Here is a 15,099-nt window from a genome sequence, read left to right as displayed (position 1 = left end):
ACGCAATGCCTCTGATTACACATAAAATCTAATATGATAATAATCAAAAAATTACGCAGTGATTTTATCGATTCAGTGGTGCAAGTTGGTCAAGGTTGACCGGTAGGTCCAGCTTGACAATCTATTATATAAAGTAAACTAACTTGTAACTTATAATTCCGATAGATCGGTTGATACAACATATAATACTATATATTATTTATATAAACACATGAGGATAAAAAAAAATTGGTACAGATACAGAATAAGGTAATACCGTATCCAGTATCTCACATATGTATCCAACTCTCTATCGTGCTGAGAGTTTCTACAATATAAGTCTCAAGCTCTCAAGATTTGAAGCATATGCTGGTGGGTGCTGCTACTTGTTTCAACTCTCAGAAAGATGAGAGAGTGTATCTTAAGAGAAGTGAAGAAAGAGAAGACATAGACAAGGTCTCCCATCTACACTTGCTCAGCCTCTTTATCCCAACTTGTTCTTCTTCTTGTTCTTATTTCCTTTGGTCCCAGCACAGTACAGCAATAAGTTTTCTCTTCTTGCTTATACATTAGATCCTCGTCTCTTTTATCTCTTAAACGCTCTGGAGGGAGACGTTGACGTTAAAGAAGGTGGGGGACCCTTGATCGTATGCTACTCTCGCCAGTTCGAAAGCAACCATCGTTACGACCGCGTCCATTTAAAAATATTTTGTTTTATTATTTTTTTTAAGTTTCCTCATCTTTATAAATTATTTCACTCCATAACCGATAACTCCATACACTCGGGCTATTTTTGAATTTTAAAAATGAAAGTAAATTCGAATACATGACAATGCGCTCCGCATTGTTGGAGTTTTAATTTTTATTTAAATTTAAATATTTTTTAAAACTTTTTTACCCATGCCAGATACATGTCATTTGAATGAATTTTTTATAATATGTGGTTACATAAAATAAGAATGAAAGTTAAATTCTTCTCCAATTTATAAAAAAAAATTTTTGTTTTTTTTAAAAATTATTTAAAATTAAATTTTAATGATGAAGTTAATAAAAGTGCTGGGTGTTATTAAATTTTCTGGCAGTGTTGTGAATTTATTATATTCAGTGTTTGTGTTTACAATAATAGTCTTTGGTCAAGTAAATAATGTTTATGGAGAGTCAGAAAAAGTTGGAATATGCGCTATGACTGGATGCAACTGCACCATTGTCGCAAAACATTGGATTAATGTTAAATGTATTTTTACAGATTATGAGGTAATTATAATTATTATTATTAAATACACTAAAATTACCCGACGTCTAATTAATCATTTTTTTATTTTTAATTTTAAAAATGGCCTATAGTTTTTTTAAATTTTCTACACGTGCGAATTTTTTTTTTTTTTTTTTTAATTGAGCCATTGTATAAAATTTTAAAATTGCTAATTGTCTGCTAACTTCATGATTATTATGAACACTAATTATGTTTTTCATTAATTAACTTATTAAAAAATTTTTTAACAAAATATTATTTATTATACTTTGATATAATAAATATATTGACATGTTAATTTATATCATTGTGTAGGATAAAATATTAAAAAGGAATAAAAAAAATAAATATTCCCCAAAAAGTTGAAACAGGTTTTGAGATGATGATTTACGGCTAAAAGTTATTTTTAAAACATCTTTTCACCTGCATCATGTTATTTTACTTAGACTTTATTTTCTGTACGTTGAAAAGTATTAAATTTGTCTAACGGACAGAATAATAATTAATAATAATAATAATAATAATGATGATAGTAAAAGTTGTAGAAGAAATACTAGAAATAAAATTTGGTTTTTAATTTTACATTGAAATTCAAAATGAATAATATTTCGGAGTTAAAAATAATTTAATTCATGAGACAGTATATTTATATTTAAGTACTATATGGCGAGTGACTGTATACACTGTATAGATGCCAAGAATCTGAAGCAAAGGGAAAAACAGTTGTTACAACCCGTCCCACTTGATGCTCGATTCGCCTCGCTGGTTATCCACCATTAATTTCATGAGATAATTTAAAACTTTTTTTTTCCCAGCCTTTGATATTAATTATATTTATTATGCTTTAACAATATAAATTCATGATAAATATTTTTTTAAAATTATTTTTAATGACTCATATTTACTATTTGTACGATAAATTTTATCTCGGCTAGAATTTTTCTTTATCTACTTAATGACTGTTTATTTTACGGTTTCTTTGTCATTTAGATAATTCAAGAACTTTATTTTATTTTTATATATTTTTCCATCTCAATACTTATATATCGTAAATATATGTTAGAGTAATTATAATATATGTATTTAAAAATTTTTAAAAATCAAAAATAATTTTTTAGGAAATTTTTAGTCAGAAATTTTTAAAATAAATATCACAAAATTATTAAAATTTTAATTCAAAAATATTTGAAATTTTATGTCGAGATTTAAATTAATTTTTAAATTTAAAAAATTACTCAAAAATTTCAAAAATAAATTAGTACTCAAAAATTTTTTTTTCAATCGCATTTTATATTTATTCGAAATTATGCTCAAATTTTTTGTAGTGAAAAATTAATATCTGCAAAATTAAAAAATTTAAATGCAAATTATTTTTGTAAATAAAAAAAATTTCTTATGTATAAAAAAAAAAGTTAAGATATAAAGTGCGATAAAAAAAATTCTTCCTAATCGAATCAGATTAACTGACACTCTTAGAGTTAATTTAATCAATTTAAATATTAAATATGAGATTAAATATATTTTATAATAAAGAATAAAAATTTGTCTATTTGGATAAAAATAATTTTGTAATTAATATCAAGGTTAAAACTGAGTAATTGAAATAATTACTGAGAATATGATTCAGGTAGTCAATTAAAATGTAATAAACATAACAAAGATATGTGCGCACGTGTGTTTATACGAATGTAAATATATATTTTATTTTTTCATTCATTAAATCGGTAAATAAAATAGCGTAGTTGCGGTTTGTGTATTGCGAGGGGGATTTTTATTTAAAGAAAGCTTTTTTCGGAGCCACGAAATTTAATTCTCATACAGTGGGGCCAAACCTAGTTGGGCTTCCGTTCAACGAGGCTTCCGGTTTAAACAGGGGCCACTAGACCATGGGAGAATTCAATGGAATGAGAGGAAAGACGCATTGTACTTGACACAGTCGATACTTATTGTGTATATAAATAATATATATACTTTTCTTTATTATTAGTCTATTTTATTATGTGTATTTTTCAATGGAGCTGAACAAGTAAGCGGAAAAATTGTTAGTCTGAGTAATGATAAATAATATACTGTTATGTTGGTTCTATTCAGTAAATTATTTATTGTGCGATTTAAATATTTTAAATCATATGCTCGATTTCAAATTTTTGAAAAATTTATCAATGAAAATTTTTTTCAATTGCTAGGGTGCATTTTTTTTTATAAACTTCCGCTAATTTTTTTTTACTACAAATTGGTATTTTTCTATATTTATTTACTTTTTTCTTACGGTGAATTCACTGAAAAAAGAAATTTACGGAAAATTCACGAAAAAGACATTTTTGGAAAAATGTAATAAATTATTTTTGTTAAATTAAAAATATAATTATCGGAAAAAAAACGTTTAACTTTTGGAAAATTATTATAATAAAATTAAAATTGAAAATTTTCTGGAAATAATTAACCCACATTTAAAAAAATTATAAGTTATCAGAAAAGATAATTTATTATGGACCACCATAACTCTATATAATTATATACGATGAAAATTATATATAATAATAATAAATTTAATTGAAGAATAAAATTAAATAAAAAAGAAAATGATAAAGAACATAATTCACAGATTGTTCGGCTCTTTGGATCTAATCTATCCAACAATAGACCCTCTCAATGAGTTGTAAACACCCTCGATAAGTCGTCACTCAGTGTTACATGCGGGCATTACATCTTGAGCTCTACTCATGAGTTTAAACTTTTAAGAGTTAGTTCATTCCTCAATTTAATACTACTTGGCATTATTATGTTTACTGTATGGTCGGTAGCAGATAGAATTTTCTCACTATCATCACTGCCAGACCTTTATGATAGTAATATAATCCATGAATATCTTCCACTGTGTTTTCCTACCGTATGTATACGCATATATATATATATATATATATATATATATCTATTGTACGGTATACAGTACACAAAACTATTCTCGTGTTTAAATTCCCTAGGGTCTAACGGGGGCGTATATATGTAACGCTACATCCTGAACTGCAATGTTGATAAAATCATCCACTCTAATACTAGACTCGTACTTGAAACCATACCATCAATTTTTCCATTTCTTCTTTCAGCTGCTTTATGTCGTTACTACTTCCCTACACTATTTACATTTTTATTTTTACTATTATTATTTTAATACTTTTAACCATGCGTTCTATTTATTTTAAATATTTATCATTCCTATTTATAATAAGAATTATTTTTTCTTGTGTACAAAGATGATTAAAGAGTAAAAATAACCCTAAAATTTAGGTCATGGTAAAACAATTAAATATTTCAAAGAATGGTTTTACTTGTTAATGAAATCGAATTAAAACTATTAATTAAATTGACAGATGTCATTTTTACCATGTCGCATAGTAAAATAGACTATTTATCAACGGAATCTGGTGATTTATTTTTGTTTATGAAAAGAAATAACATTAAACTGCGTGGGATAGGAAACTTATCTTAGATCGGGTTTGTTCGCAGATATTCGGCTGTTTTCGTTTGTTATTGTATGATAGGTTAGAATAAAGTAATTATAAACTATTAATGTGTAAGCCACCCGCGAAAAAAAAATAGTTCGACGAGTCGAACTTCGAAATTTGAAAAAATTTTGAATTGTCGAACTTTTGTAAAACTTCAATAAGGCAGAATTAGATGGCGAAATAAAAAATTTTATACAGTTTTAGAAAATTTATTCATCGATTGGTATAATAGTTGACAATTTTGAATTTTCTAAAATTTTTCAAATAAACAACAATCAGATTTACATCACAGTTTTTATCAGTATAAGAGTTCGAAAAAGTTCAACAAAAGTTAGGATTTGCCTCGAATTTCGAAGTTCGACTAGTCGAACTTTTTTATTTCTTAACCGAGGAGTATCTTGGTATACTGTCATTTAATTATACTTTTTAAAATATACTGTCTTCATTAAATATATAAATTTAACATAAAAAATTTAGCTATACGATGAACGTAAATTTCCGAAACAAAATTTAATGTATAGCTTGGTTAAAATTATTATGTACAGTATATTCTATTCAATGAATATGAACAATTCCTACATTATCGGTAGATATCACCACCGTTCCATTCTGTCCTTACATTACTACGCATAGTAATTTTTCTACGAATTCTTCATTTAAAAAATACCGATTAATTTTGCAAGTTCATGATAGTATTTAAAAATAATTAAAATTACACATCAGAGGTATGAAAAAAGAAAAATACGAGTGAGCTTGTGATATATAATTAGTAAAAAAAAATAGTTATTTGTAACGGTATATTATAGTAGCTGTTGTGTGATGAAGGAAATGTCGCAATATTCGAGTCGATCGGCGCTTCGAGGCCATTTGCACTCTGTACAACATACATGTAATGCATGAGATCGGTTTTATAAGATATGATATTATATTATATACTAGTTGAGCGTAAATACTACCAGCTACTTGTCAGCCTGAAATAACACACATGAATACCGTTTAGTTGTATCTGTGAAAATTAGTCACGCTTACAAAGAATATTATATTTTTTTTTTTTCACAGCTCACATGTCTGTTTTTTGTTTTCTTGTTAAAAAATAATCTTTGCTAGGTTTTCTCTGTTTGATTAATATATTTGAGTCATTTTTTTTTTAATGAATGGAATTAACTATAGACTTCACTTAAAGACTTTAGCGCTATTTAGACCTTTTTGGACACCCACATAATCTTTTTTTATAAGATGGCCTTGTCTTGAGGTCAAGTATTATTTTTTATTTAAATGATTATTTATGGGATTATTTTCTATGTAATAATTAAAAAAATTTTTTTTCTTAATTTATAAATATTTAATTAGTCGTTAATTAAATTTATGTAACAAAATATTTAATGGCTAAAAAAAATGGAGTAAAATTGAGTTTTATTTTCGTAATTAAAGTAATTGACTTTTCAATAAATTAATTCATAATTTTTTATTGTATAAATAATCCACGTAATATATATGTGTATATATGATGTTCTCATAAAATTGCACGGCATCTCTGTGCCGTTGTGTATTCCAATTAACCGAATTATCGCAAGCACGTCCTGACCCGTTGGGTTCACACAAGTTAAAAGACAGAGAGAGATAGATATGTAGTCATATATATATATACATATATGTATAAAGAATAAAGAGCAGACAAGGAAAAGATGTTATGTATGTAATAATTCAATGAGAAAAAAGAAAAGAGATAGAATGACGTATAATTTAATCGTCGACCTCGGGTGCGTGCGCATGACATTTCTTCTGTCAACTTCCGGTATCCAGTGTTGTGTGTTTATCGTCTCTTTGCTATAGTGGCTAATCAGGAAAGAGAGAGCATCTAATTTAATTATGCGGTTTTTAACTGTTTTTGAATTATATTTTATTTACAGCCAATTTTTTTATATTCCTATCATATATTTTTTTAAATTAAACATTTCGGGTTAAAATTCTCTAAATTTTTAGACACGAAGAATTTTTCGGCTGAAAATAAATTTTTCTTTGCGGAATAGGTGACTTTTTTTTTTTTTTGTTGAAGTTATTTATTAAAATGACCGTGAAATTTATTTTGGCTCTGTATTTATTTATTATTTCTATTGTATATCAGACTATACAAATTTTTATCATGAATCATTGGCAATATTTGTTAGTATATTTAATTACAATACAAAGTTCAAAGTAATGAATAATTTCAGTTTAAAATTCTTATGAATTTCCGTTCTGAAATAAAAAAAAAAATTTTTTTTACAAATAATTGCATACTTTAGTTTTCAAAATTACAATTTTTGATGAAGTATTTGTAATTTTAAAATATTAAAATGTTAATAGTGTAAATGAAGGGTTAATTAAATAAAAAAGTTATTAAATGAAAGATCTAGCCTCGATTCGTGACTGGTAAACTAAACAACAGTCAAAAGAAAAACGAATGGAATGGAAGAGAAGAATAAAAGAGTCAGTGTGAAAACGATGGGATTGGTTTTAACGATTCAATGCACGTCACACCTTCCTGCTCAATTATTTATCCGCTGTCGGGTCTTCGATCAGTTCCTGCATAATTCGAGGACGGTCTCTTTTACCATCGTACTGTACTTATTTATTTACTCCTCATCTTCTTTACAACTCCAATTCACTTGATTTCAAGTACAAAAACAAAATTTTTCTTTAATTTTCAAATAATAGATTCAAAAAAAAAAAAAAAAAAAAATGAATGAGTCTATTTTTGGTGATAATTTTTAAAAAATCTTTTAAATTACTGTAAGGCGTGACGTGACATCTGATTTAACCATGAAAAAACTCATGGCTATAAAACTTACGGTCTTAGATTTTTTAGTTCTTTTTTTATTTTTTGTTTATTTTGTGAATAATGCGGGGGAGAAGCCCCTAAGAGAGTGCATACAGTGAAACCCTTGAGACCTGTGGGTACACTAGTGTTTAGTCACTGGTGTACATCAGCAGTCAGGCCTGTAATATTATCCCACGGTCCTTTTTTTATATTTGTAGCCCTAAAAACCAGATATATCTATCTATATTTTTTTAATCCCCATGTTTCTTGAGTGAAACGAAAGACAAAAAACTATTGACATGTTAACAAGTTTTAAAAAAATTATCATGGTTCTAAAAATTGACAATAAATAGAACGTAAAAAATTTGAAATTTCTAAAAAAAAAAATAAAATTATTTTGACAATATTTACGATCACAAATATCACGTTTGCGAATTGCCAATGAAGTTAAGTAAAGCATTTGCACTTTATAAACCACAAGTCAAGATGTTCTTTGTGCTGAAAGCAAAGTAAGCGCAGAAATAGTTCGGGGCCACCCCAACCCCCTGAGTCACACACTAAAATGTGGGTTTAAATCTCCCGAGACTTGGAAAGATGTGATCGTACAAATACGAATTCTAAGTTTTACTAAAGAGAAATCAAATAACTCTCTTAGTCATTCATGTATACATTTGTATATTTAATATTATTGCGATTGTTTATTTCTTGAATATACTTCATCTATTTTATTTAACAAAATATATATAATAATATTTCACAAAAAAAAAAAATTTAGCAAAAATTATTGTGGAAAATAAACTAGAATCACTATTAGAATACAATAATTGTTGGTTTTGTCATACGTCAAAAATATGGCAGTAAAGTTAGCAGACATTTGAAATTTGAATATAAATTTTTACCAGATAAATAATAAAATAAAAACATTTCTAAAAAAATGCACATGTAGAAAATTTGATAAACTATACATGCAATTTTTCAAAATATTTTTTTGTTAAAAATTGCTGTAGGGTAGAAGTACAATTTGTGGCCACTGCTCCATTTTGAACATTTAAGACTTTATTTTAATTAATGCAAACACAAAAAAAAATTTCCATTTAATAGCGTAGTAAAAGTATTTTTAAACACAATCAAAAAAATTAATTATGTCATTATGTATTTTACAAACTATTTTATTTGAATTTTTGAAGTGTCCAAAATTGGCCAAAAACGGTACCTCTATCATATACCGAATACGATTTCATGTAACTTTCTACTCACTAATTTTTTTTTAATTTTAAAAAAGATTTTTAGCAGAACACTTTAAAAAATTTGAAATGAACACGGATCATATTCGGTGTAAATGTGGAGTGAAATTTACTCAAAAGGGAAGTTTATTAAAACTCCAAGCTACGGAGTGAAATAAAATCTGTACTCACTCCGAATTCATTTTGACTTTTTACAGAGTACATAATAACTGTAACCAAATTTTGAGCTCTTTTTGTCCGGGTTAATATCTAATCGTTGATCAAAAATATATATATATATATCTTAAATTTTATACCTGGAGTAAGCTCAAGGTAAACATGCCATGGCTTGAAAATCGAGTGGATTCAAGACACATGACTCTTGAATGTGATAAACATAATAAAGAAACAGATACTGATGTGGGGGCCATATGACGTTGTCATAGAACCAACTACTCATGTTACTGGTTTTTAACCACGAAAGAAAATTGACACTAAACCTTCTTATGTATTATAATAATTTATAAGTTTCAAAAATCTCAATACAAAGAAAAAAAATATTTTATTTGAAATCTTATTCATGGTTTAAACATCTTGTTATTTTAAAATGCCTTTAAATGTTAAAATAGTAGTTTACACATATTACAAAGACCGGAATGTAATAAATGTATTTAAGAGTCACCTTATATTCTTATGTAAATTACATGAATTTAATTTGGTTACGAAAAAAAAAAAAAAAAAAAAAACATTAAACATTTATAAGACGAATGTGTGGACATGTCAGATTTTGTTAGTTAAATTTTTTATAAAATATGCGATCCCATGAAAAAAAAAGATTGTTTCAAAAAAGTTTATGTTCCAGGACGTGAAGTTCGAAATTTGAGACAATTTGGAATTTCAAGTCAATAGTTTCTAGAACAAAAAAAAAAATTAAAAGTAAAAAAATTATAGTTTTCTAGACCTCGTTTTTGAAAAATTGAAGAATCAAAAAAAGTTCAAAATTGGTTTTAAGTCGAATTGAGCTGTTTACGGTTATGGATCTTTTTATAACGAATTTTTTTTCGACGGGATGTTAAAGTTTATTTTTTATGGTAAAAATAATGTAGATAAATGGTAGATATTTAAGGCAATGTAATCTTTTTTCGTATAACTTTGTATAGTCATATAAATACACAAGAAAACACGAGATATATAAGTTTGTTGGCGCTTATGCAAAAGTATAAATATAAAGTAGTTGGGTCGACGCCATTACCGGAAGTTATTTCAAAAGGTATTACTGTCGTCTGGAAGTCAATAAGAAACAGATGATGACATTTTTATTTCCTTAAAATTGCAATTTTAATTAATGCTATAATTATTGTTCAAAAACTTTAAGTTAGTGTGTCAGTATATTTATTTAAGTAGATAGTTATATTGTAGAATGAGAGTTTTAAATATAAACGATGAATGAAATTTAAATTTATTCAGTGAATATATTGATAATACTTATGATAACGTTTTTTTTTCTATTGCAGGAAGTAGAATTACATGAAGGGTCAATTCCAGCTGACGCATCAGATGTCTCAGTGTCTCGTTGTCGGGAATTAAAGATCCACTCAGGAGCTTTTACAGGCGGTCCTCAACTGAAACGAGTTCACGTGACGGGAATACACAGTGTTGTTGCTAAAACGCAAGCATTTCACAATATAAGCGCACCGAATCCACTTTTGGAAGTTACAGAGTGTAATAGAGTTGTATTGGAGTCACAGGCATTCAAAAATGCACGTGGGACGCTTTCTGTATCTATATCGAGATGTAAACACGTTGAAATAAAACCAAATGCATTTTCTTGGTTACTTAGATTTTCAATTAGCGAAGTTACTAATCTTGAATTATCGAGCAATGCCTTTAAATTTGATGCACCACCACATGGTCGTCATGGGCCAGCGACTAAGGTATTTTTTGTTTTATTTTTAATTAACTCATGATCACATGGATTCCAGACTTCAGAAATTTTTCAAGACCTAATTTCGATATTTGATTATTATAATTTTGAATTCAAATTATCTCGATAACTATTGGATTTTTGAAAAAAGTACAGGATACCTTTTTTGTAGAGAATTTTAAATGCTACAAAAAAGATATCTTTCAATTTTTCAAATTATTCAATATTTACAGAGATATTTGCAAAAAATCAATTATACTTTTTTCTTTGCAATTTTTAAACTTTTTATAGAAAATTTTTCACTTGATTGATTAAAATAAATATATTTTTTTGAAAATTAAATTTCGTCGTCGAGCTTACGTCAACAGACATTTGTTCCCTAATAGTTTGCCTCAAAATTTCGTTAAACATATTGAAAATTAACAAAGTAATAGAGATTTTTATTCACAAAATCACTTTTTTCGTTTTCTGGATTTCGAATTTGATGATTTTTTCCGAATTCCAGAATTTCGAGTGAAACCTAGAGTCAGATGGATTTCTTGTGACCGTTGAAAGTGAAGAATTTTAATAAAATAATAATCTATAATTATTATTTATAGATAATGTTCCAAACAGTCAAAATAACGGAGTTTCCAAGTTCAGTATTTCCGTCAGCAGCTGCTGAAATACGCATAGACAATGTTCGGACAAAAGTTATTCGCAAAGATGCATTTTGTGCATTATTATTTCTCGGTGTTAGAATAAGTAATGCATCAATAACTGACATCGAAGCTGGAGCATTCAATGACAAAACACTTATTCATAATTTCGAGTTAATCGACGTCAGATTGCAGAATGTAAAAAACGGGGCCTTCAAAGCTGCATTTAATAATTTTACCATACAGTATTCACAGTAAGTTTCTAATTTCTTTCAAAAGTTTTTTCATATTTACTTGAAATAATTTAATGCAGAAATTTTATATAAATATATACATTCTTTTAACAGATTCAATGAAATTGAGAGCGGAGCAATAGAAATATCAGCCGCCACAATAGCATTCAACAATAATTTATTTCATAGTCTTGGAAAAAAATCAATCACTTTGAAACAATGGAGTAAAATAGTAATCGACAATAATATGTTTACCGAAATAGCTGAAGATGCAATCGTAGCAGATGAAATAGCCGACAAAACACCAGAACAACAACTCGAATTTTCATTTCGCGGCAATAGAATAGTCAACGCTGAAAAAAACTCACTGAGATTTGCATCATTAAGTGAAAAATCTAACATAAATATTGCAACAGTCGGTAATAATTATTTTGAAAAAATATGTACATGTTTTATCGAAGATTACATACGTGACATAACTGGTAGAAACACATCAGTCGAATGGATTATGAAATCCAGTTACTGTATCGCAGGTGAATTTTTAGAAAAATGCCTAAAAGTACCTCAGGGATATTTAGAAATGGGTAATTTTACCACGACAATTTGTAGTAAAAATGATAATATAGTTTGTGGTGAACCGTCTGAAAAACCCACATCCAGTGTAAGTCCCCCGAGCGTCGGTCCCCATGTTTACCCACGACAAAATAGTTATTTCGACGTCGAAATGAGCGATTCTGAACAATTGGAACGGGAAAAACGTCTTATCGTTATAGTTTGTGTTGCTGCAGTCTTTGTAATAATCGCTATTATATTAACTTCCGGTATTTTGTACATGAGACGTCGTGGGGTCTGTCCAAAGTTGACCTCAGGGCACTTGATAAATTTTACGAATTCATGGTTATCACCAACAAGCGGAATGACTGCTGCGACATCAGCCCGTTCTATTTCACGTCTCAGTATAAATGAATATGCTGGACTACGTCCAGAGACACGTATTCTCAATGTTGAAAACGAAGCAATTAATCATCAGCTACAACAACAAGATAGTGGAGAAACAGAAGAGGGTTTCACGTACACCGAGAACAAAGCATCCCAAACATTGCCAGAGGAATTGACTGAAGAGTATTTGAGAGAATTACGTGACCGATTGAATGATCCAGATAATTATAGCCAAGCACGTGACATGATCGAGCACCTTTATGATCTTATAAAGGTCGAAGAAAGTTGCAATAACAATAATGACAACCGACCTACATCATTAAACGTCGATGATACTTACGACATTATTGCACCGCGAATTCGCAGGCAGCGGAATCAAAAACCGACGACAGATATGGGAACAAAAGTGCCGTCGCTAGAAAAATTATTGCCAAGTGAGCACAGTATCGTTAATAGACCGGCAATTGCTGAGTACACTGAGCCAAAAGATCTGAGAACAAGTGATCAAAATCATCTTTACGCTGAATTACCCGGTGATGAAACTGTACCAAGTACTAGCAGACTTTCACAGCCAATTTTAGCAGCAACTTTGGCTGCCGCGAGAGCGCCATTACCACTGCCACCAGATGTTGTCAATGATCATCTTATTAATAATAATAATAATAATAATAATAATAATAATAATAATAATATTAGTAATGATAACCATGAAAAACAGTATTTAGATCTTGATGTCGAGCATCCTTATCAAGAAGCAATAACCGATAAAAAACATCAGCCAAAGTCATTATTTTTTTTTAAGACACTCGGCGAAAGTTTGAAGGGTAATAAAAGTAATAGTAATACTAATAATAAAAAAACTAACAGTTTGTTTGCGGAGTATGCAGATCCGAATGATGTAACGGCACATCTTTATTCAGAATTACCCGAGCCACAGGGCTCTTCAACACCCGCTAGTAAAATGGCAAATCGACCGCTTCCGATAAAACCAGACCAAGAGAATGTTGCTATTAATTTGGCCAGGACGTGAGAGTTTAAATTATCGACATCTGTGCCAAGTTTTATTGTCTGTGATAAAATGTTTTTTTTTTTTATCTTGATTACTTGATCGTTAATTATAATTAAGTTTTTAAATAGACAGTGACACTGTGGGAGTTTAAATAAACGAATTTTATTGATAACGAAACAAATGTATGATTGATATTAATTTCAAGTGATTTGTGAACTCGATTTATTAATTGATAAATCTGTAGTCGAGTGATTTATTTATAGAGCTTATTGATATTGATGTGTATAATTGAATATTGTGAGACATTTTTTCTTTCTTTTTTTTTGTATTATCGAAGTTGTATTTAATTATTGTATGTAACAGCTCAGTGGCTTTCGAACTTAGATTTTAAACGAACGAAATAATAATATAAAACAATACTTTTTTAATACGTATTTTATAGTGGATGTATATTGTATATATTTTTATTTATATATATTTGCTTCGTGAATTTATTATTAAAGAGATTAATGTTAATAATTCATAGATCTTTCATTTTTTTTAACTTCCTGCTCTGTGGATTTTAATTTCTTTAAAAACAAATTATCGAAATTATGATTCATGATTTTTCTTAAAATTTATTTTATTTTTCGTTGAGTACACGAAGAAAAAAAATTAGTATTTTATTAAGCTAATATTTAAATTGGAGAAAATTGAAATTTATTTATGAAATTTTGTAGAAAAAAAAATCAGCGTATGTTCAAGTAAATTTAGTTTTCGGTTGAGAAACTTTTTGAATTTAATTGAAAATGTTCAATAGCATGATAATTTGTGGGAAGAAAATGTGATGTTTCTAAACGTTATTTTTTCTCTGTGTAGGTTTTGTGTATTTACTTTCTTAGGAAACGTTCTATTCGTTTTTTTTTTATTTCGCTCTTGAGCAGGCGATTTGTATCTTTCTATTGCACTGACACAATGAATTGAAATTTTTTCGACGTTTTTTTTTCTAAATAAATGTAAAGTTTCTGGAAAATCGAGCTGAGCCCTTTTGTGCCGCTCAAAGTTTTTATCTAGAAAAACCTGGAAAACAGTTTTTTTAAACTTAAAATTTTATTATTTGATTATTTCTTCATCGGCTATTTCTTCCGCAAACTCTTTCACTCCCGTGTTGAAAAAAAAAAATCGTTCCACAAAAGTTGATAATAGTGCACTTTTGAATTCGAGAAAATTTCGAGCTTTGAATTGATTATTTTTGGCACTTCAGAAAATTTTCAATCCAGCACTTTTTTGTCACGTCGTTCAGAATTTTTGAAGCAGCAATAATTCGATCTAAAAATTTTTGTGATTCGAAGAATACTGAAAAAATAATATTTCATACATTTTATGACGTTTTTTTGACTCTAATTAAAATTATTAAGAACCAGTTCATTCAAAAATAATCAAATCAAAGTCCAGACTGTCTCAAATTTGAAAGTCTTTTGATATTTACTTTTTTGGAAAGAATTATTTTCTCATAGGCTTTATCTTTTATCACATCTTCTAATGATATCCACACTCGACTTTTTCCTGTAGTTTTTTAAACCAATTTGATATTTAAAATGACATTCGCTTGTCCAA

The 15,099-nt window shown here is 28.2% G+C and overlaps 2 protein-coding genes across 2 annotated transcripts in view; one reads left to right on the top strand and one right to left on the bottom strand.

Annotated features, from left to right (window-relative positions):
• Nucleotides 1–15,099, bottom strand: part of LOC103573916 (E3 ubiquitin-protein ligase MYCBP2) — a 168,852-nt gene that overhangs the window by 17,326 nt on the left and 136,427 nt on the right. The gene's annotated exons all lie outside the window — the stretch shown is intronic.
• LOC103573901 (uncharacterized) lies at nucleotides 657–13,968 on the top strand. The gene is made up of 4 exons (XM_008553161.3): nucleotides 657–1,233; nucleotides 10,275–10,694; nucleotides 11,284–11,576; nucleotides 11,670–13,968. Exons 1-4 carry the CDS (start codon nucleotides 1,015–1,017, stop codon nucleotides 13,522–13,524), a joined length of 2,787 nt encoding a protein of 928 aa, XP_008551383.1. The 5' UTR covers nucleotides 657–1,014; the 3' UTR covers nucleotides 13,525–13,968.

Source organism: Microplitis demolitor, chromosome 6 (genome assembly GCF_026212275.2).
Source record: "Microplitis demolitor isolate Queensland-Clemson2020A chromosome 6, iyMicDemo2.1a, whole genome shotgun sequence".
Classification (NCBI taxonomy): Eukaryota; Metazoa; Arthropoda; class Insecta; order Hymenoptera; family Braconidae; genus Microplitis; species Microplitis demolitor.
The sequence above is the reverse complement of the archived record's forward strand: the minus strand, read 5'-3'. Positions and strand labels throughout refer to the sequence as shown.

What these genes read in the sequence shown, in the direction of transcription:
- LOC103573901 (XM_008553161.3), top strand. Translation starts at nt 1,015, where the DNA reads ATGATGAAGTTAATAAAAGTGCTGGGTGTTATTAAATTTTCTGGCAGT. An exon ending in GTCATGGGCCAGCGACTAAG is followed by an intron (nt 10,695 to 11,283) that starts GTATTTTTTGTT and finishes TATTATTTATAG; the next exon opens with ATAATGTTCCAAACAGTCAA. An exon ending in TTTACCATACAGTATTCACA is followed by an intron (nt 11,577 to 11,669) that starts GTAAGTTTCTAA and finishes TTCTTTTAACAG; the next exon opens with ATTCAATGAAATTGAGAGCG.